Below are 23899 nucleotides of genomic sequence, written 5' to 3' on the forward strand. Positions count from 1 at the left end.
TGGTACAGAGAGGGGAAACGACCTAACTTTTTAAAAGGGAGAATAAGGTAGATGCTGAAGACTATTAAATTTAACACCATTCTCGGGATTTTTTCTGAGCACACGATGATGTTGGAGTTAATCTTTTAGAGCCAATCCGTGTCACAAAGGAAAAGTCATGCCAGGCTATGGTTTCCTTGATGGCTATGATTACTCTACAGGTAGATGGGGGTGCTTTAAATCGAGTGAGTCTAGACTTAAGCAAGTCACTTGACAAAGCCGAAGTTCTGTCCGTGTAATCAAGTCAGGGAAAAAGAGGCAGCAGTGATGAAAGCTAATCCTTGGACTACTGCCAAAACAGTTGCTTAAGAGTAGCCTGGGGAGCTTGTTAAACGGTCCAAGATAGTCGACTGTGCCATAGCTCTTTAGGCTCTGGAGTGAATTCCAGAAGTCAGGTTTTGGTAATCTCCCCAGATGACTCCCATGAGCAGACAGGCATGACATCTCTGAAGGAAGCTGACTTACAGACAAAAGACAAGCTGAAGGGAGACACCCCAAAATGCCATGCGGTGTTCCGTTCCAGTCAACACTTTCCTCAGCGTCTCAGATAAGGAGGAGAAGTTTATCACATTCAAGGATGACATGAAACTGGACAAGATGGCAGAGTTAGTATCTGAAATGATCTCAGCCTAAGTCTGACCAGATAAAAACCAAAGATTAGGTAAAAAAAAAAAGGCTGTCAGTAAAATTTTCACATCACCTATGACTTCAAGTCACAGGGGAGACATCTAATATTCATTTTATAATTTGTAATATTAGAAAGTCAATGAAAAAGAATGCAGGGATCTGGCCATGGTCAAAGGTCTTTCGGCCTGGGCAGGAAGATGATTATGTATAGACCTTGCAAGACAAAGAATCAATCATGTGGTCACTTTGGCACACGAATGGGGAGTTAACAGATTTCTGTGAGTAGACTTCAGGAAAAAATAGATAATGTGTATGTCTTGAATCCAAAAATGTAGATCACATGGCATACCTTTCTTAAAGTTATGGAATCAAGTATTAAAAAACTGTACTGCATCTCATCAAGGTCCAGGCCAAAAACGCTAGTCATCAGTTAACAACGATGGTACTTGCCCTCCTTGAAAGGTAAGCATTTTTCAATCTCAGAATTGAAAATTGAGTAGAGGAATATCTTAGAAAACTAAAACCCAATAATATCAACATTTTTGCATCAAGGAAACTTAAAATTCAATATTTTGCATACTTGTAATGTTTGAGAATTGCATTTGAATGAGAGCTTTGTAACTTCAATGTAAAATATTTAAGTAACTGATTCAGACTTCTGGTTTGCAGTGGAATTCTTACTAACTATATGATACAACAGTACCACTTAAGATAACTCAGGGTTCACAATATTTATAAACTTAATTTATTAGATTTATATGAATTACTTAGTACTTGGGAAAGTTTGCCAATCAGGCAAACAAATTACTCTAAATGGAAATAAAATATACTAAAATTATTAATGCAATGTAAAATATGTGAAAGTGTTTAATTAACTAGTTTTAAATGTGATCAAATATTGTTCAAAGGCCATTAGAGTGATTGCTAAAATTGCTAAGCATAACTAGAATAACAGGATTTATACATTGAATTTACAGCCTAAGGAAGAATGAGGTTATTAAAAAGCAGTGACTTTAACTAAGTGAGTATCGATTTTTGAGAACAAAATCAACACCTGAATAGTCTTTTCTACATAGACAAGCTATCCTTGAGTGAATCAAAACCTCATTTTAGCTTGTCCAAAGTTGGGATGGACCAGCAGCAAGTGTGAAAATGACGAAGGCTGGAGTTTGAGTCCTTAAAGCTCCAGTGGAGGTCTCGTGATGTTGAACCTGCGAAGAGCCGCCACGATCTTGGACTGAGCAGAGAGGTCAGTGTCCAGAGAGAGGGAGCCCATCACCTCCCTCCACTCTACACTGATCAGATCCCTTGACATACGATGCTCACTCCTGGAAAACCTGTCTTTAAGACCAATTGTTGCTAACTGTCCTGAGCCAGTTTGATCATTCACTGAGGTTCTTTTTAGTTTGTTTTTGTGAATAATGGCAGATGTTTTAGTAGATAATAGAAATGGGTGAGATTAGTTACCTCCCCACAAAGTCACTACCAAGTTATAATGAAGGCAGGTCTCCAAACAAATTCTGCCACACGTCTATCAGACGTTTATTAAGCAAACATCTGTTAATAAATAGGCACAAGGGGCTTCCCTGGTGGCGCAGTGGTTGAGAGTCCGCCTGCCGATGCAGGGGACATGGGTTCGTGCCCTGGTCCGGGAAGATCCCACATGCCGCGGAGCGGCTGGGCCCGTGAGCCATGGCCATTGAGCCTGCACGTCCAGAGCCTGTACTCCGTGAAGGGAGAGGCCACAACAGTGAGAGGCCCACGTACCGCAAATAAATAAATAAATAAATAGGCACAAAACAGTTCATACAATCTGAAATGCCAGTTCTCTGTCCTTTTATGGCATCTGACCATACTTTTCATGGAGATGTTTCTAGAAGCAGATGTAACAACGTTTTGATGGCAGAAATCTGTACCTCTTATGGAGGAGCTGGCTTCCAAAACTTAACAGGGCTCTCACGAGGGCACAGGCTTAGACCTGTAAGGCAGCTTAGCAGAACCTAAGAAAATACTTTAGAAAAAAAGCCTGAATTCAAATATTGGCTGTTCTCATACATCAACTTCGGAATTTTACATAATCTCTTTTGCCTTCCATTTCTTCATCTGTAAGGCAGATATAATAAAAATTACCTATTTTTAAGGTTGTTGTGGGAACTAAAGGAAAGAATGCATGTAATGTACATGGTGTCAAACAGCCAGCACTCAGTAAATATAAACTGTTATTGTCATTGTTTTGTGTGATTCCAGAGAGAGAACTACAGTTTATGGGTGAGAGTGAGAAATGGGAAAATAGTGAGTCAACTCAAAGAAGTAATTTTCTGGCAATTAGAGCATTACAAAAATAGATGAAGGTATCTTTTGCTGAAATAAATTCCTATCAAGGTCGGTATCCAAGATGAAACTGTCTTTGGTCTTACCAGGAGTTTATCAGGTTTCAAAGGAGATTCCTGCTGAGGGTAGAAGATTGGATGTAGAGAGGTCTCTTTACTTCTCTCCAGCACAGATTCTACAATATTGGCCCCTTTTCTTTCCTGGCAGGTGTAATTTAGATGTGATTATCCATGTGTGGTCACAGGAGGGTCCACTAGTCTTGTACTTTTACAGATTGAGAAGGCTGGTCTAGAGACATCACTGTTTTCTTCATTTCTAACTCTGTGTCCTTTTCCTGGAAAACAGTCACAAGGTCTCTGCTACCTCTTTATTCCTGTTATAAGCAGTGTAGATGATTTTCTGCTTTCACGTTTCTTTCAGGTGAGTCCACGATCACCAATCTGACATTTCCCATTCCCCACTTTACATGCACAGTCACACACATCTTCAAGCAACCCTCACCCCATATTTGTTTTAAAGAATAGACTAGGACCTTGTTTCTGGGATTAAAATTGTACCCTGGGCTACCTCTCTAGCTTTCTGCCATTTGTATTTCTATGCCATTTGATTCTTGCACAATTTTTGTAATATTTACCCACCTCTGTGCTCCTTTTCTCCACCGGGAAAGGCTACAAGCAACTCTTTATCTGTGAAATTCTTGATGTAATACCTCTATCTATACAGAAATCACCTCCTGACTTCTCCTAGGCTTAAATGATGTCTAGACCCCAACTCTGACCTTGCCCTGGTTATGTCTGCTCATCTCCCCATTTCTTGATTATATTTCACCTGAGGATTTCCTTAACACCCAAACCTGTTACTTTTACTGTATCCTTTAATAATTGGCAATCAATTTTTAACCAGCTCATAATGTTTTCCTGTGCCCATTGCTTCATGCATGAAGAGTCAGAGGAATCCCTTGGTCCTTGATGAACAGACTAATCATAAAATGATATAAATGATTTATAAACACTTTAAAATGTTCATCCTCACTAATATAAAAAAAGAAAAGAAAAGAGACCCAAATAGGAGCAACGAGGTACTATTTTACTCTTACAAAATTAGCAGATTGGAAACCAGGTGAGTACTGCAAGTCTGGTGAGGATGTCGTAGGACAGGTATCTGTGCCTACCCTATGGATAAGAGTGTAAGTTGGTATAAGCTCTTGGGAAAGCAGTTTGGCAAAATATAATTAGGAAACATGACAGATACATATATAGCCTTGGCGGCAAAGAGTTTCATCATAGATAAGGTAATAGGTAAGAAAGTTTGCTATAATTGAATATTTGGCAGCCATTCAATGTTTTTTTCTTCCTCTATTCTAAAAATTAAACTTTCTATTTTGAGATCATTGTAATCTCACATGCAGTTGTAAGAACTAATGCAGAGGGATCTCATGTACTCTTTACGCAGTTTTCCCAGTCATAACATCTTGCAAAACTGTACCACAGTATCACAATCAGAACGCTGACACTGAGACTGTTAAGATGCAGAACGTTTCCATCACTACAAGGATTCTTCACGTTGTGCTTTTTTTTTCTTGTAATAAACTTATTTATTTATTTATGGCTATGTTGGGTCTTTGTTGCCACACGTGGGCTTTCTCTAGTTGCGGCGAGCGGGGCCTACTCTTCGTTGCGGTGTGTGTGCGGGCTTCTCATTGTGGTGGCTTCTCTTGTTGTGGAGCATAGGCTCTAGGCACCCGGGCTTCAGTAGTTGTGGCGCACGGGCTTAGTTGCTCCGCAGCATATAGGATCTTCCTGCGTCAGGGCTTGAACCCGTGTCTCCTACATAGGCAGGCAGATTCTTAACCACTGTGCCACCAGGGAAGTGCCGTGTTGTGCTTTTAATCACTTGATCCTGCCCACACCCTCTCTTTGGCCCCTAATCTGTTATTTGTACACTTTTGTCATTTAAAAAAAGTTATATAAATGGAATCATACAGTATGTAAGCATTTGGGATTGGCTTTTTCTCACTCAGCCTAATTCTCTGGAGGTTCATCCAGGTTGTTGCATGTATCGATAATTCATTTCTTTTTATTGCTGAGTAGTATTCCATGATATGGGTGTACACAGTTTGTTTAACCAGCCCATTGAAAGACATCTGGGTTGTTTCCAGTTTGAGGGTATTATGAATAAAGCTGCCATAAACATTCAGGCCTAGGCTCTTACATGAACAGAACTTTTCATTTCTCAGGGATAAATGGCCAGATGTGCAATAGCTGGGTCATACGTTAGTTGCATGTTGAATTTTTTAAGAAACTACCAAACTGTTTTCCAAAGGGGCTGAACTTTTTACCTTTCAGCAATGTATGAGCAATGCAGTCTTTCCTCATCCACAGCAGCCCTTGGTGTTGGCGCTATTTTTATTCTAGTTATTCTGATAGGTGTGTAGTAGTATCTCTTTGTGGTTTTCATTTGCATTTCTCTAAGGGCTAATGATGTTGAACAATCTTCAAATCTTACTTGCCACATCTGTATATTCTCTAGGTTGAAATGTCTTTTCATGTCTTTTGCCATTTTCTGATTGGATTGGATTGGTTTTTTACTGTTGAATTTTAAAAAATTTAAAAAAATTGAGACATAATTAATATATCATAAAACTCATCCTTTTAAGATGTAGTTCAGTAGTTTTAAGTATATTCAAAAGATTGTGTAACCATGACATTTTATGTAAGTCCAGAACATGGTAATCACCCATATTCGTTAGCAGTCACTCTCCATTCTCTCCTTCCTCAGCCCCTGGCAACTTCTAATCTACTTTCTATTTCTATAGATTTGCCTATTTCGGACATTTAATATAAATAAGATCATGCGATATGTAACTTTATGTGACTGGCTTCTTTCACTAGGCATAAGGTTTTCAAGGTTCATCCACGTTGTAGATGTCTCAGTGTTTCATTGCTTTTTTATTGCTGCACAGTATTACATTGTGTGGCTATATCACATTTGTTTAGCTGTTTATCAGTTGATGGACATTTAAGTCATTTCTTCTTTTTGGCTAATATGAATAATGCTGCCATATACCTGTGTTTTGTGTACACATATTTTCAGTTCTTTGGCTGTACACCTAGGTATGGAATTGATGAGCAACACGCTAAGTCTACGTTTAACACCGTGTTGCATCCCCAAAAGCCACGTAAGAGTGTGTAGGAAATGTAAAGGCTAAGGAAAAGGCTCTGCCATCTTAGACAAGCTATTCCACTCCGGGCAACTAATTTTCCCTCAGCCGAGCTAATGATTCTGACCTCGTATCACTGCAGAGGGGCCATATGTGAAGTGATATAAGTGGCAGCTCCTCAAGTGTCCTACACAGACAATGAGCAAGCGGCTATTTTTCACACTTCCCAGGAGCTGCCACCACACTTTTTAAATGTCCCTCTGAGCTAGCCCTCCTCAAGAACTCATATCAAATGCTCCTTCATTATCACATCTGACAAAGCAGATCCTAGCTATTAATGACAAATTAGAGCATCCCAGTTACCCCTCTCTCCAAGAAAGCCGTGCCCCTTAGCTCTGCAGGGAACATTTGCTTTTCAGAAGCTAGCTTTGGGATTTGAAGGAGCGAGCCAGGGAAGCAGCCTCTGAAGAGGCCTGAGTGGCTACCCTTGCTTGCTCTCCTCTCCCAGTTCTCCAGAACCTTAGGTACAAACAGCCCAGGGAGACGAGGGAGGAGGAGGTCTAGGGCCTCTGAGAAAAGACGTGACTGTCTTCCTCCTTCTCAGGGGCACTGGGAACAACACTATGGTGAGGGGCGTACGGAGACTTGGCTCGGGACTGGGGCTGCCCCAAGTGTCAGGGAGCAGAGAGCAAGGGGCTCTACAGCAGCTGTAGGGACAGCAACGGGACCCCTGCTCCCTCAGCTTAGCTACGTCACAGGACACCCCGATGGCCAGCAAGCCATATAATGTGTCCCTGGTGTAAGCCTCCACCCTTGATCCTTCCCAGACCTCGGCCATCATTTTTAAAAAAGAGCTGGGTCAGCCACAAACAAGGGTTCTTGTAAAAGGGCAATAGGGGGTTGAAAGCTCCAGAAAACAGATCACAGGGGAACTGGCTAAAGGAACTAAGGCAGTTCTGCCTGGAGGAGAAAAAGGTGAGGGAGCAGGACACGAAAGGCTGTTGTGTGGAAGAAAGAGCCCACTTAACCTCTGTAGCTCTGAGAACTCAGCTAGGACCAAAGGGTGGGTGGAAAGTAATACAAGCGTTAGGCTCAGAAAGGTTCCAAGTAATAATTAAAGCTGCCCAACTTGAAGGATCAGCAAATTAATGCATTCTTAAGATTCTCTATTCCATGAGGCTTTCACGTTAGCTGCATGGGTCTCCCAGGGAAATAGCTAAGCTATGTGTTAATGGCACTGTGTACTGTGAGAGGGAATAGATCAATTTCACATTATTTCTATGGAGTTATGCTCAGAGGTAAGCCTAATGGACACACACACACAATAAAAGAAGATGACCCCCCTTTTCTGCCCTGATGCCCAAGCTGCCTGCCGCTCTATGGGCTTTTCTTGAGCAGTGCTGGGGTCCCAAGGACTCAAGGGTTGGGAACCTGCTGTATAACCTCACCTCTCACTGACCTGGGCCCCCTTCTCCTGTGACCACTGACCACCACCCCCGCCTTTTGGATATGCTAGATAGAGCTATAACGAAGTGTTTAAAAGAATTTGGAAGAAAAGGATTAGCACTCAAGAGATTTGACCTTGTAAGGAAATGAAGTAAAGGCTCTGAGAAGAATTACCGACTTACTGAATTCGAAGCCCAGGAAGACTGATCTCTGAGATCTTCCTCCTGCCATTTCCCTGTGCAGTAGGGCCTCGGTGGACCATCCACTGACAGGTAGTCTGGATCTTTCTTTCCCTTCGCCATCAAAATTCATTCCTGCTGTGTTCCCTGGGAGTCTTGTTCCCTGCAGTGCACTAAGTTCATGGCCAGCAAACTTCAAGGCTTCTTCATTCAGAAGAATAATGGGGGAATTCAGGCACTGGGGCTGGGTGAGAAGTATTTCTGGCCAAGAGTGAGTTCCTCAAAGCCCAGTGGATAGGTGGTTATCTAGCTCAGAGATCTTAAAACATTTTTATTCTAAAAAAAGAGAATCTTAATAGAGTATTTCCATCATGCAATTTTTAAGTTAATAGTAAAGTTTTTCATCGTAAATTTAAATACTTTCAAAGGTTATAATTTGGAGTATATTGTAAATGTTTCTGTTTTAACATAAAAGTTGAATTTCTTTCATAAATGTATACAATAAAATCCAAACACCGTGCAATTGATAATCCATAATTTTATTTTTAAAAACAAACAATTCTTTAACTTGCAGAAATTTGACGTTTTTTCATGAACTTAAATTTTTATTCCAGTTCCCTCTAAGAATCTTATATTAATAAATATTGATCACCCTATCACATTTATCTGCAATAAAAAATGTATCTAAATTTTAAAACTTTTATCTTCTGTGACCATAAAACTGTAAGCATTAAAGAAATCTGTGTGGATGAATTAGCATTATTAGCAATTCACTACTAATTAAAACTACATGCATATATTATATTAATTATTAAACACAAAAATTGAAATTATAATGAAAATGCACCTCAATGAGACGATGAATTTTTTCGGTTAGTTCTAGTATCCGTGGATGGATATTACTTATTGCTAAAATGAGACAGGGGTTGTCATCAATTCTATTTCTTTTGTTTGTTTTTAAGCTATGAATTGTAGGAATTGAAAGTGTTTTATTATAGCAATGTAATTCAACTCTTTGATCTCCTTCCATGTTATATGCCAAAATTCATATAATGATCTATTATCAAAAAATATTTCTAATCTCCTGTCACCTGACAACTTGATTAGGTCCTTATGCATTTTTCTTATAAGCAACGAATTGGAAAGCACCCTGACTTGCAAAGAGATTTCTTCTCGTCATTAGAATCTAATTCACTTTCTCAATTTCTGGGAAGAAAGATCTTTGCTACAATTTACCAAATGATTGTTAATTATGCTGTAACGCTTTCACCTAGACCCACCTTTTTAAATCCCATGTCTTCAGAAATGAAAGGAAAACCAGATATATTACTAATTTCATTACACTTTTGCCAAAATAATGCTTTTGGATAAAATATTTTGATCTTATTTCTTCCCTTAACCATATTACTGTTACCTTGGAGTTGCAGATTCAGCCCATTTACGGAACATGTCCATCACAAACCTCATTGGCAGAGCCAGTCTTCACTGTTAAACCAATTAGTCAAATCAGATTCACTTTCTGTCAGAAAAAAAAACTTTGACTTCATTTTTCAATTCAAATAGCTATTTTGAGGATTATTATAAAAATCAATGAGAATTAAAAGCATATCTTGTGAAATTGATCACTAAAACCAATCAGAATGAAAATGATATAGAGCTAATATAATTTATTGCATGCTTAAATAAGTTATAAAAACAAAATGATCCATACACTTTCTCAATCAAGAAGAATGACGAAAGGCATGATGTATCTCTAGTAAAACTGTGTGAGGTTACTGAATGCTGCTGACTGACTTTGGAGAATAAGTAAGAACTAGTGTAAAAATCAGAACCACCACAAATAATAGAAAGGTTCTAGGCTGCGAATCAGTCTAGCAGCACGTAATATTTTTTGTTGTTGTTATGAAAAAGATATTAAACATTTTATAAGACAGAATATGATGAGAATTGACTATAATTGAAACAAATATTTCATGCTATGCTTTGATACCACAGGTTTTTGATAATTTTATTAACTAATGCACATCAAGTCTGAAAGAATCCATATGAAAAGTTTTTATTCTTGAGTGTTATCCATTTTATCGTGTAAAAATTGAGTATTTTCAAAAGGCATCCTAATTGCATTGAAAATAATCAGCATTGCAAACCTATACTGCTTTAGCTGTTCTAAGTTACTTTCCTCCCAGGTAAGAAATATCCTAGGGATAAGCATGGAGAATAGTGGAAAAAAATTGCTTACAATTACATGAACAAGCCATTTTGGGTAGTTGATGTCTCCTACTGATTTTCTCTTTGCTTCACTCTCTCAGGACTCTCCCTCAAGTGCAAGGCATTCTTTGACAAGAGTCAGGAGGAGAAAGAGGAAAAAGCATTAAATAAAAATTGTCATTATTTCCATCACTCCACTTTACCAGTATTATCTGAGTTCTGAAAATCCAAATGAGTCCAAACACCTCACTTCCGTATTTTCTAATCTATCAGTTTGTGTGTATAAGAAGGGAAAGCCCAAAGCACTATGGGTTTATGATTAATCATTAAAGGAAACTTTCTCTTTGTTTGCCACATCTGGGGTTTTTGTGTCATATTAAGGCAATCTGTTATATTAAGAGTTGGGATGTATGAGACCTGTATCTTTTTTCATATAATGTGGGGAGAGGACTATTGTGAATACAGACTCATTCTCAGCAGAACAATCTTAGGAACACGTCTAGTTTCCATAGAGGATCTAGAAATGAGTTCCTTAAGACTATCCATGAGCATGTATGTACTCCCTGGAAAGACTTCACATACTCTGAGTTACACATACCCCGGCTTGAAAACCATGCATTTATCAGACCCGTATGTAGCCTAACCTAACCCAGTCCAAGATGTTATAGCCTGGGGATCTCAGTCACTGGAGGAGAGTAACTGAAAAGTTGAAAAGAGGGCCCAGAGGTGCAGAGGGAACTGCAGCAGCCCCTGTTTGGGGACCAGTAATGAGGAGCCTCTGTTTCCAGTCTGGTGTTCACAGACATGCACGTGCTTCAGCTATCAAACAGAAATTAGAAGATCCCCTGGCTCTTTGTTGGTGCAAATAAGCACACCACCATCTTCTGAAACTAGAAGTTTCATATTGCAAACTCACAGGCCAACAGAGGGAGGCAGGTGATGTAAACGAACAAAGCAGACGGGGTCTGAGATTAGCTGTGTGAGACTGGATAATGGAGGGGCCAGGCCTCACCAGAGATGGAGGCTGCTACTCAGCTTCCATTTTTCAAGGGAAGCCCAAAACCTGAATTTTCATGTGAAATCTTCCAGTTTGTAAATGTTGGCAATTAAATCAACACTTTTATAAAACACATTGCAGGCCAAACAGAACAAGTCTACAGGTCATATCTGGTCCGCGGTTGTTAGTTACCAATCTCTGTCCGCCCAAAGGCAACTGGGTGATATTTTTACCTCTAGAGAGAGAACAAAGCAGTCTTTAACTAAAGTTTGGGTCTCCCGCTCTGACTCCAGCTACTGCTCCAGTTTCTTAGCTCCAGCTCCGCTTCGGCAGTTTATTAACCCTGAACAAGTCGTAGCTGATTCACACGTGGGTCCTGCAAGTTTAGAGTGAAGTGCATGGTCAATTATCTAGTATTTCAAGCTTCATGGGGACGGAGGGAGCTGTCATCATCAAACCCAAGCCATTTAGTTGGATGGACTTTTAAACATCATTTATTTCAGCTTCCCTGTTTTTACAGCTTCCATTAACATTTTCTAAATATTCCTTTCAGGGCTGATAGCACTTGGATTAGTAAATAGTATTATAGTTCCTGGATGCTCTCCTCCTTTGCCTTCAGTCTCTGGAGCTTCAAGGACTGTAAAACCTTCTTCAATCAAAGAAATATCTATAGGTCTGCTCTCAGCCATTCTCACTTCCAGCCCTTGGCCTACAATTACCCTGAGGCTTTAACTTCAGATGGTGTGCTGGTTTTCCAATGTGTCCACAAATTCTTTGATACTCCTCCCTTCAGGAGGTAGAGCTTAATTCCCTCCCTGTGAATGTGAGCTATACTTAGTGACTTGCTTCTAATGAATAGAATATGATGGATGATAGTGATTCTGAGAATAGGTCACAGGCATTATGGCTTGCTCCCAGCTCTCTCTTGAATTACTCACTGCGGGGGAAGCCAGAGGTCATAAGGACACTTAAGCGGCCCTGTGGAGAAGCCCATGCATGGGGGAACTGAGTTCTCCTGCCAAGAGCCATGTGAGCAAGCCATACTGGGAGCAGATTCTCCAGCCCTGTTTAAGCCTTCAGATGACTGCGGCCTGCTCACCTCTTGACTGCAAACCCAGGACAGATCCTGTGCCATAAACACCAGCTCAACTGCTCCTGAATTCCTGACCAATGGAATCTGTGAGACAAGCAAATTTTGTTGTTCCAAGGTGTCAAGTATGGCTGTAATTTGCTATGTGGCAATAGATTAACACAGAGGGGCATAAAGCAACCCAGCCTACCGTCCTCCTGGCCTGGCCTCGTCACCTTTCCTGTTCCAGTTTAACCAGGGCAAGAAGACAAGATGTAACTCCTCCCAGCTGTGATATTAGCTTATCATTTGCTAGATTCCAGGTAGCTGGCTATATATGAATTCATGATTTAAAATCCTATCTCAAATTTTTATCCACTTACAAGTGGATAAAGCCTTTTGTCTTATACATTTGTACACTTTTGTGTGTGTGTGTGTAAGTATTCCATGAAGCAGCAAGGTCAGGTATCTTTTGAGATGGGTAAAGAATACCACAGAGTAGGTCTTTATGGCAAGGGGTAAAAAAGAGTGTTTTGAGGTGTGTGGGAGTGCCCTGAAAGAGAAAAAATATAGAAATAAAAGGGTCTCGGTTTAATTCTCCTTTGTACCCAGAGGCAGCTCTGCAAATACCATCCTAATGAGCCACTGCCTAGCCCCTAATCTCATAAAACCCTCAGAAGGGAAAATGCATGAAAGGCAGAGCTGATTCTATCTCTTTTGATATTTGTCCTTGGGTCTACATTTGGGGCTCTGAGAGCACATGAATTAACATGAACAAGTGAAAGCATTCAAAAGTAGGCCTTTCCAATGACGAGCCAAGCCAGTTACCATACAGCTTGCATATTTATTGAATACTACTAAAATAGCTAAAATACATTGGGTACTTGTTGTGAGTGCATCAGTAAAGATCACATTGCTACAAAAGCCTGCATATTCAGCAGTACACAACTGCAACTCTACGGAAATGCCACAGATGCAGAATACTGTTTTCTTGCTCTATTTACACAGCGGATATACCTATTCTAACAAAGGAGGGAGGGGGGTAAATGCACAGGAAACTCAGGCCAATGGGGGAGCGAGAAGAGAACGAAGAAGTGCAGTGCATGCGTCGGTTGATGTGTAACAGTCAGAAGCGGGACAGTTCAGAACAAAGCCTGCCCTGTCAAAGGAAGAGCTAAAAGACAGTTATATAAAAATTAAGGTGGGCTTTCAGACTGGCTAACACAACAACATTCCATGAGTGGATGGTATTGTCTGATTGTATTTTTGTTTATCCATTTCATTGGGAGCAAGGACAAAAATGTAAAATCTACACCTTGCTTATCAGAACTGCCGAAAGAGAGTGCTCTGCCTTTAAAAAAAAAAAAAATTTGTAAAAACATTTTTTTCCAACCTAATTTTTGGGAAAGGTCTAATTTTCATGTTCCTACTGAGATGTCAGTTTTTTAGATTTTTTTCAGAGGGCATTTGTTAAAAAAAAAAGTTTGCCCTTTCTTCCCCAAATATTCTTTCAAATGAAAAGAACCAAAAGAGACACCTAAAAATGCCTGTCAAATTATTGCTTTTCGTTCTCTAAGTGAGGCAGGCGAGGCTATGGAAAGGAAGAGATTTGGTAAGGAAATTACAGTTTTGTGATTGCTCCCGCTACAGTGACTGCGTGTCCAGGAGTGCCCGCCCATGAGACAGGGGTCTCTACCAGCTCTGTGGTGGCACTCACTCAACCTACAACGCTGAAGAAGAAAGCCACACTGAAGACACAAGGAGAACAAGTCAATCCAGTCTAGAGAACAACATTCGGGGAAACAGAGTACCAACACCTTCTTAGAACATGAAAATAAAAAATAACTCCATCAGAGCTACCTTGCCAAGGAGCATGTTGAAAGTCCAAAATAGCACCATTCATCAGTGTCTCAGGTCCTGTGGCAGCATCTCGATCACTTACCACAAGGAAACAATGAGTTTCAAACTACTTCTATACATCGAAAGAGTACATGGATAAAATATAGAGATATACAGACAATTGATGAACATAAACTACTAGGCTTGTTACATCTAAATGAAAAAAAAAAAAAAATGGGGACTCTCAGCCTCTGCAAGAAGCAGTCGGGAGCTGTGTGAGTGAAAAGGCAGAAGTGGACCGGTTGTGTGAGAGCAGAGGGGGTTTGAGTTGTGGAAGACATCGTCGTAGCAAACCAGGCCTGAAGGCCCACCTGTAAGGGTTGTAAACGTGGATTCACAGTGTGAAATTCTGAGCGTTTTCACTTGAGTCAGAATGATTAAAAACTGGTTTGATGATACCTATTTGTCCACTGTAAATTCTCTAAAGCAAGGCTCAGAGTCCCATAGTTTCTTCTTATACTTGATGATTTACACAGAAAAAAATCCCATATATGATACCATGACCTCATCAATACCCATACACCATGTGTAATACAAATGGAGGTGATTAAAAAGAGAGGAGGTAACTGATTCCCGGGGAGTGGAGCTCACTGCTGCCAAGTGGATGCAGGGAGGCAGCCTCGGTCTGGCCATCCTTCTTGCGGCTCACTTCCTTTGGGACAGGAAGTCTTCCCTGAAGAGCACACAGACAGACACACACAGAAAAGAGACACACTGAGTCACGCTCCTAAAACCATTTGAAAACTTTTGCTTCTCTCTCCCGCCTTTTATCCCTGAACTTCTGGTGTTTTGCAGAGCTTACATATTAAACACAGTTCACCTGAATGTAAATATTAGGTCTGTCGGGGCATGAAGTAATTAAACACTAGCTGCCGTGGCTGCAGTGGCATCAAGCACATCCCTAATGGCTGGGCCCAGCCATGCAGGAGACAGCATTCCCCAGAGTCAGGTTCCTGAAGACAGTTTCCAGGACCCGACAGGACCCCCGACAAAAGACTGGGTGAGAGGTGTTCCTAGGAGTGCTAACACTTTTTTTAAAGAGTTCAGTGGCCGTGGTGGGGATACTTGTTTTCTAATACATAATAAAAATATTTAAAGCATGCCACAACTGCACAAATGTAATTTATGTACAGTTTATTCTAGAAGCAACTGGGACAGTCCCTATGGGCCTTATAGTAAGAACCAGAAGTGGGTACCAAAGGCAGGGGAGTGTCTGGGAGGGAAATCATGTGGGCTGGGGGTGGGAAGGCGGCGGCTGCAGAAAAGAGGAAACTAGTGGGAAACCAAGGCCAGAAGAGAGTGAGATTCAGCTAGATTGGACTGACTGGGGCTCTTCTAGTCTCTCCTCACGATCCTGATGAGTGAGGGTTTCGTGTTTCTGACTAGGAGAATCCAAACGCACTGTGACTGATGATCCTTTGAGTACCCACGGGGAGAAGCTCCCCATCACAACCAAACAGCAAGAGGACAGGACAATGAAGCCCATTTGCCCAAACGATGATGCAAAATAAAGGTCTTATCACAACTAGACTTTATGCCTCATTCAGAAATGAATACAGTGAACATTTGACAAGAGTCTCTTTTAGCCTAACACTTAATTACTGGAGTTGTCTCAAAAAAAATTATCCACTATGGTTTTAAAAGATCTGTTTTTTTTTTTCTTTTCCTTTTTGTTCAGGTTACATGTTCTAACAGGATAGTTATAATAAGCCAATTTGACTGAATATAAGTACTTGGGTTAAAGTGATAATCTTGCTTTGTGATCTGCAAATTACTTTATTCAAATTTTTTAAATTCAGAAGTCAGGGACTTCCAAGCAACTTGAAACCAAATAAATGTTTTCAGCAGCCACCAGCGTGAACTAAATGTAACAGATAATTCAACTTTAAGAAGTCTTATTTACTGTATAGGGTTCCCATATTAAACATCTGTTATACCTAAATATGTTTAAAAAATCTCAGACGTTGAGAGCATGTAACATTTTTAGAACGTATATGAAATCCACTCAGTACGTACTTTAATGCTCCAGTCTTCGTTTGTGATTTAGAGGTTGTTTTGGTATCATTAAATACCAACAGAACCAAACCAGAAAATTAAATTAAAATATAATTCATCATTTACACACACTTAAGGATCTAGATAAATATCCAAAAGCATTGTATTGGGCAGTTCCCTTCACTTGTGAAAATAATTTCAATCTTGAGATTTTGGCATGCAATCCCCCTACTTAAAAAAAGAAGTCCACTGTAATCCTGATGTCTTTAATGTCTGTTTCTCCTCCCCTATCAACCAGTTAGCATCATGGTTCAGGATATGACAAGCTTAAGTTTTGGGCAAATGAAGAATTCAATGGCTGTTAACTGTCATAGGCCTAGAAAGGGAAATCAAAAGTTCATAACACATTTCACTCAACAGCTATACTCTTTGCATGGCTGGGCTTAACACTGCCTCCTTCAGACTTACTGTGAAGTGAATATATAGAACATCAGTTGGTCCTTATATAAGTCTCAGTTTTACTAATCTCTTATCTCCATAAAAAAATATACAACAAAATGAAATAAAGAGCCGGGTGGGATCTGGGTAATTGGGAAAGAAGTCCTTTCAGGAAAAAAAATGTGAAGGAGATTATTTCAGATTTGAATTTATCACGTTTACTATTTTTTTCTCTTTCAAGGACCCAAAATGTTCACGCATGTCTTCCCTTCATCATTCATGTTTTGTGTGCCTACTATATGGATTGAGCACTCTATTAGATTTTAAGTCAACGGAGACAAAAGCAGTCCCTCCAGCCTGCCCTTAATTAATTTGCTGTATGGGAGACACCTAAATAACTGGAGGATAACAAGGCAGTGGTGGTAAACCATGCAGGGAGTTCTGCTACGAGGCACCCTGGGGAGCTCCTGGGGAGATAAAGTTCTGTGTATACTCCCTTTGGAGGCTGGAATTTACTAGATTTCAGTCCCTACCTCCTGTCCTTCATTAACAACAAAAAAAGATATTTCTGCCCCCATTAAAGGAATTTCAAGCTTCTGCAGCAAGGGGAGGAGGTATTTTGAAGAGGAGACACAAAGATGTCTTACTCCCCACAAGTAAGGCCTTGCAAGAATTCATACACACAGTGTCATATCTTCCTCTATCATCCACCATATAATGGTCCCTACAGGACTGAGGAACTTGAGTAATCCAGAAGGCTGGAGGAGGGGATGTGCTCCTAGACGTCCCTTCGCTGATGTACCTCAGGTAGGATGGCCCTCTCTGCTCATGACTGTTAGTACATGAATCCCCCAGTTACTCAATAATGTGCTTTGGGCCAAGTAAGCCAAGATTGTTTTCCATATGATTATGCAAAGACGTGCTTTTCCAGAAGGCAACAGCTAGAAAAAGGGCAAATATATTATGCTTGAAATACTATTCATATATTTAGAGAGGAACGAACTCAAAATAACAGAAGACCTGAATTCCAGGATCCACTATGCCAGCCCCCTGGAGCATACCTCAATGCAGGGAAGGCCTAGGACACAGACTGGCCTTCCAAGAGGAAAGGGAGGCACTGTTGACCTCACTGAGGAACTTGCCCAGTCTACCCCTCTGGTTGATACCACCAGTATCAAAGAGAGGACCTCTGGATGCCTCAATGGGGCAGGAATTAATGAAAAGACTATACTCTCCCCCTTCTCTTCCATAATCACATCGTCCTCTCAGCTACTCAGGGGAATTATGCCTTGAGGTGGCCCAGTAAAGAATGTCTAGACTATACGGCGCCCCCGGTGGTGTGGTCCTGCTGAGGAGGTGGGGTGTGGGTGTGTTTTAAGTAAAGCTCCAGTATTTTAGCGCAGCTCCACTCCAACTCTACAAGATCAGAGCAACTCTAGGTCAGGCAGGGCCCAAATCATTTGGTTCACCCACTTTGCTGCCAATGATTTCAACCTTGACCTTCAGAAATTCTCTGAAAGATTAAAAGTGATTTAGAACTGTTTTCTTCCAGTGCAAACTGCCAGTAGACATAATCTCTTTAACTAATGTCTGCCTGTTAATAAAAGATAAGAAATTGCTGAAACCATTAAGGGTAAGTAAGATAGTTTCCCAAAGTTGAAATGAGAGTAGTAGCTGGGGAGTCCTCTCCATTGGTCAATTACACTTAAGAAAATTTTAAATGGAAATTTTATTTTCAATGGACTCTATTTTTTTTTTTTAATTGCAAAATCAATTGGTCAGTGGTAAAAAGTACAGTCCTCCTTGCTTAAGGTCAAATTGATATTTACCCTAACGGGAAAGTCCAAAGGTATCTACAGTAAAAACTGGTAAATGTTTTTGTTGTTGTTGTTGCTGTTTTGAAATGCTGCTAAAATCTAAAATGTAAATTTTACAAATTTTCTTAAGGCAGAGAATTGTCACGCCTTAAGATGTCTGAACAATGAAAGCATGTTTATAGAAAATATTTTTAGGCTAAAAATTATAAGAAAAAATATAACAGCTTTTTTATATTCTTTCTGTTTTGTTTCATGGGTAATCTTATCAGATAGTCAGGTATTATTACCAGACAAAACTTATACTCTTATACACATATAAGTATAAACTTATACACCATCTTATACTCTTAAGATAACTTTTAGTTAGATATCTTCATATTTGAGTTTATCCACCCAGGAATGGAACGAACAAAATAAAAACCTGCAAAAGGTACATTTGACAAATTGGTTCCATGATTCTTAAATGAAAATTTGCTTTGGACTTTGGACTTGTCAAGAAAGAAAGATAGTATGAACTGTAAGAGTCACAGGACTTTAGGATATTCTTTTTCTTTTTGTAGTATATGTTATTTCCAAGGTCATAATAGTATCAGGTTAATGGATTATTATAGTAGACAATAATGAGTATTAAAATTAGAAATAATTGGGTTTTGAAATTGTTTCTAAATGGAAAAGAACCAAAAACCAAAAACCAAAAAACCTTAACAAAATGTCAGCTAGAGATCTTACCTTAGGAAGCCTTCCCTCCATTTCCTTGTTTGGAAATGGTTCTTGACTGACCCAGACAGAAAGCTCTGGGTAAGAAACCTAGAGAGATATAAAAGTACACACATTCAGATTAAAAACTGGATCCACTCTGAAACCACTTGGGAACAGCTTAATGAGCTCAATTCTCCTCAATGGTCACTTATTTGCCAATTGCAACTTAGAGTGCTGGGGAAGCCCGTCAGTTCTTCAGACTGTCAGTGTGCTTCTGAATGTACACTGCACTCAGGAGAGTTTTAGCTCAATGTCTTCCAAGACCAAGTCCAGCAGAGCAGAGATATCAATCAGTGCTATCTTTTAGCATGCAAAGTGGTAGCTTCGTGGCTTACTGCCTGAGCAAACGAAGGCACCGGGGAGGCCTAATTTTCAAAGCAACCTGTGATAAGCATCCTTGCAAAACTCCATGTTTATGAGATAAATGTGTCATGTACCCACCAAACACTGTTAAATCCTGATTCATTTATTAGAAGGCTCAATTATGCACAAAACATATGGAGGAAAGGAAGAAGCAGCCTGCATCCTCCCCAGATCCACATGTCCGCTGACAACATACTCTGCCCAGCTGCCTGAAGGTAGCCAAGTGTCTCAGAGAGGGGCAGGGCAGGGGACTGGTGGCATCGCCATGAATGATTCAGAAAACGCTAGCTGTTGCATATGGGGGTGGGGCAGGGGTGGGACGAGGTGGAGAGAGTGAGTCCCACTGAGCAACTCTTCTTTGAATATTAAAAAGGGTTATGACGATCCTAAGAAGGTTGCTGACTAGCTGTTCTCCATCTCTGGTAAAGGCAGGAGAGGGGATAAGGACTTAAATTACAACTACAGATTTAGGTCAGCTGTAAGGAAGAACTTGGCATAAGAATTGTTAAATTACTAAAAGAATTTAGAGAGGAAAACTGTGAAATCTTCTTTAAGAAATTTAGAAACCGAATCCAACAACCATCTGTCAGGGCTAATTTACATTTGATACAGCCCTGCTTGAAGGGAGGGGAGAAAATTAGGTAAGATTCCCTCCAGATCTGATTCTCTAGATGCTGTAAATGAGCTTCACATTTAATAAATAATATTAAGAATTACACCTCATTAATTGGTTAACAGACTTGTATGTCTTTTTTTGTTTATGTTTGAAAGCACTAGATGTGGTAGCCTAATCATCGGGCTGACTGCAATGTTTTCAATGTCCCCATCAGTCACTTCGGTCAGGGGGTCTGAGGCACAAAATGTGACGGCTGTGCCTGTTTTGTGGGAGAGTCTAACAGAAACTATCTTTGCTCAACCCCAGGGACATTTATGGCACATCCCACTGTACGAAGCAATCTTACATGCATTACCTAATTTATCCTGAAGGTAGGTTGTAAATAGGTCTTATCATTACAGCGAAGAGGAAACTGAAACTCAGAAAGGTCACATGACTTGCCCAAAGTCACACAGTGTAGGATAGGACTCAAACTCAAGCCAGGCTCCCAGGTTCTGAAGCTGGGTTCTTTCCGCCATCCTGATGCCCTCGAATTATCCCAGAATGCAAATTGCCTACCACCTCTCTTTCGAAATTACACCAGTCCACAGCCACCACACACATTTAGGTCTTAAATATTTGAGAGCTCATGCTGCAAGAACTGGGCCTGTTTTCTGACTTCGGACTGGGTCTGCTTTCTGGGCCATGCGGTTCCCCCAACCCCAAACTCCTGCCTCTTGCTCAGCTTTCCCTGCTCTGCTCAGTTCCTTCTAGGAGAATGCCACCATCTGCCTTGTCTGGGACAAACAGCCACCACTGACATTCCCCTGAACCAGGAATGGGTGAAAAGAACAAAACTGCCATCTTAGATACACAAGCTTTGTTTAAGGCTTAAAAGAAAGTTACAGCACACAGAATCCCACTTTGGGAAATTATAGGAGATCTCAAATTGGGACCTACTGTAAATTCACTCAAATAAATAGATAAAAGACGATGACATCTCTACATTACTGCTTTTCAAGGCATGCTTTAAGTATAATTAAAAACATGACACATATCAGCAAGAAATAATACTCTACTGTAAACCAAAAACATTGATAGAAATACATGTAGAAACATAGTAGACACATGGATGCAATGAAAAGCAAAATCAAGTAAATGTTGTATCTGTTTTCTTATGCTTTTTTATGATATTCTACTTTAACAAAATGACACTACATTAGCATTTAACTTCTAGGTCCAAAACATGAATACTGAAGCCACCCAAGTCTGATCTGTAGGGAAAAATAGCTTACCCCTCAGAAATTATTATACTTACTGTTACAATACTTATTACAAGTTTTTTTTCCAAGAAATTTCCTTTTTTTAAAGAAAAACAGCCAGCGACTGTATGCCAATGAGTATCTGCCGGCAAATCCATGACTAAGGAAAGTTCCTTCCCTACTTCAAATTTGTTCTTTTGAAACATATTAATTTAGCTACAGATTGACCAAGGGCATTTCTAATTAGGCATTTTCTTAGTGTGTGAATCATAAAGTAATCAGTGTATATGTTACGAAAAATAAATGTCACTTTGGCCTTGTGGTAAATTCATCTTGTCTCCTTCTGAGTCAGAATTTTAAGCCCAAAATGGCAGGGACATATAAGAATCTCAATTACATTCTTAACACCTGTCTGGCTGGTCTCTAAGAACTCAGTATATCCCTGGACACAGAATCTAAAGGGGAGTAGTTAAACTTTTATTTTTTGGTTTGGGGAAAAGGTGGTAGATTATTAGAAATATATGCTACCTACATTACAGCTTTGTTCATTCCTATACCTGTGGTGTTTTGAAGACTCTTAACATGAAGGACTTAAGAGGAAAAAAATCAATGACAATCATTATCCTTACTCTCAAATAACTTAGAATACCTTTGTCCATGCAGGCATTCACCATGAGTTTGTGAAATGCCCGCAGCGTGCTGCACACAGATAGACTCTGGATATCACAAGAAGAACTCAAATCAAGGGGCAGGGGAGGCAAACAGCAGGGGCGATAGATCCTCTAAAAGATCATTTTAAAGCATGTGCTATGGGCTGAACTGTGTTTCCCCCAAAATCCATATGTTGAAGTCCTAACCCCCAATACTTCAGAATGTAACTGAATTTGGAAATAGGGTAATAAAGAGGTAATTAAGTTAAAATGTGGTCATATGGGTGGGCCCTAATCCATTATGACTGGTGTACCTATAAGAGGAGGAAATCAGGACACATCTACACAGAGGGAAGACCATGTGAAGACACAGGGAGAAGACAGCCATCTACAAGTCAAGGTGAGAGGGCTCAGAAGAAACCAACCCTGCTGACACCTTGACCTCAGATCTCGAGACTCCAGAATTGTGAGAAAATAAATTTCTGTTGTTTAAGCCACCTAGTCTGGGGTACTCTGTTTTGACAGCCCTAGGAAACTAACACAGTGTGTTTTAAGTGCAATTTTTAAAAATGTATAGGTTATGTCAACTGTAATAGCAGTTGGAATATCCATCAACAAATTTAAAAAAACAAACAAAACCAACATTTAGCAAGACATCCACTAGTGCTGTCAAGAGAGGAAGTAAGGGTGGCAGCGAGGGATCTGGGAGGGTATGTGATGGCTGCCAGATGCAAGCCAAGGAAGACAGAAGGCTGAGGGGTAAGGATGTAATGAACTCTGTGGGGGGAGGCACCTCCACGGCCAGATCTCGCTACAGCTCTCAGTGGCCACAATAGTAACGACACAGATGCAACCCCACAGGCTGCTTCTTACCTAGTTCAGAATATCAGAAGCTGACAATGATCCTGTGATAGAGGCTTCTGAGTGCTGATAATATGTGGGTCAGAAAAGAAGGTAAGTTGATCTATCTTTCTGGAGAGCATCTGTGCTTGCTGGACCCCAAAGCTGTTCATTCTTCTTGGTATTAGTCAACTGATGCTCCGAAAGTGGACACATGGTTTAAATTGTATCCCTTGCATTCAGGTTTCTGGATTCAAGTTTGTGTTTTTCATGAAGACCGGTTAAACTAACTTTTCCTCTCTTAAACTTCACCAAGTTCTCTCTTGGTGGTGGTGGTGGTGTGAGCACCTCAGAAATGTAAGCACATGGGAATCCCTCACAACTGTTGTTTTATTAAACAAGTAAACCAAAGTTTGTCTTAGTCTTCACAAGAGAAGTGTGTTCTCTTAAAACTGTCTTCCATATATAAAATAAACAACTGTTTGTTTTTGCTCAAGTAAAATCCTCAAACCCTCTCGAATACTGCTCTTCCAGATGTCAGGAATCAGAGAAGCAAGCTATAGCCTCAGCAATTAAGAAAACATCAGTATTTGTGAAAATACAGAGGGGATGAAATATTTTAATGTTTTAAATTGGAGAACATGCAAAGGTTTTGCTTGAATTCGGGGGAAGGTTGAGTGTTTATGCTCATTGAATATGTTAGTCAATGCGTCTTTTTCTATAATGCCACATTTATCTCATTGATGACTATGTTTAGAAACAACAGAACATGAAGAATCATGTTGGTTTAAATACACTAATCATGATAGATATGTATTTAGATATCCATGAGCAATTTTTAGTTAAAACCAATTTTTTTTGCTTTCAAGTATACTTTATATATTTTAACCCACTAATATAGTTTTATGGAGAAAAGGTACTATTTCTTCCTCATTCCCTTAAATGTATTTGATGGTTGGGCATTTAAGTTTCAATTGTCTATCACTGCATACAAGTTTAGAAGAAAATGCTCATGGTTTTTGCCTTTTGTAATCTTTATTTCCTTCTTTCTTTCCAGGCTTGTTTTATTCTCAGGGCAATGCATAGTGAAAAATAACCTCATTTTTTAAAGTCTATGAGACAATTAGCTTGCAATGATTATTGCCAAATTAGAAAAATAAAATGTGGAGGAATCAGAGACCACTCAGGCAAGGTACCCCGGCCCCTCAAAATGCCAACTAGATTA

The 23899-nt window shown here is 39.9% G+C and overlaps 1 protein-coding gene across 3 annotated transcripts in view; it reads right to left on the minus strand.

Annotated features, from left to right (window-relative positions):
• Window positions 1-8960: 8960 nt before the first annotated feature.
• NREP (neuronal regeneration related protein) overlaps window positions 8961-23899 on the minus strand; it is a 35693-nt gene continuing 20754 nt past the window's right edge. For 2 of the 3 annotated variants that reach the window (XM_027100025.1, XM_027100021.1), the window contains exons 4-5: window positions 18935-19012; window positions 12881-14628 (exon numbers count right to left, since the gene is read on the minus strand). In XM_027100025.1, coding sequence (XP_026955826.1) covers window positions 14503-14628; window positions 18935-19012 — 204 coding nt within the window. In that variant the 3' untranslated portion in view covers window positions 12881-14502. Of the gene's footprint in view, window positions 11364-12086; window positions 14629-18934; window positions 19013-23899 lie in introns of those variants that run through there. The other variant, XR_003431358.1, reaches the window with a different exon arrangement.

The sequence above is a fragment of the Aethalodelphis obliquidens genome, unplaced genomic scaffold, assembly GCF_003676395.1.
Source record: "Aethalodelphis obliquidens isolate GAN/ISIS:26980383/991018 unplaced genomic scaffold, ASM367639v1 scaffold4, whole genome shotgun sequence".
Taxonomy (NCBI): domain Eukaryota; kingdom Metazoa; phylum Chordata; class Mammalia; order Artiodactyla; family Delphinidae; genus Aethalodelphis; species Aethalodelphis obliquidens.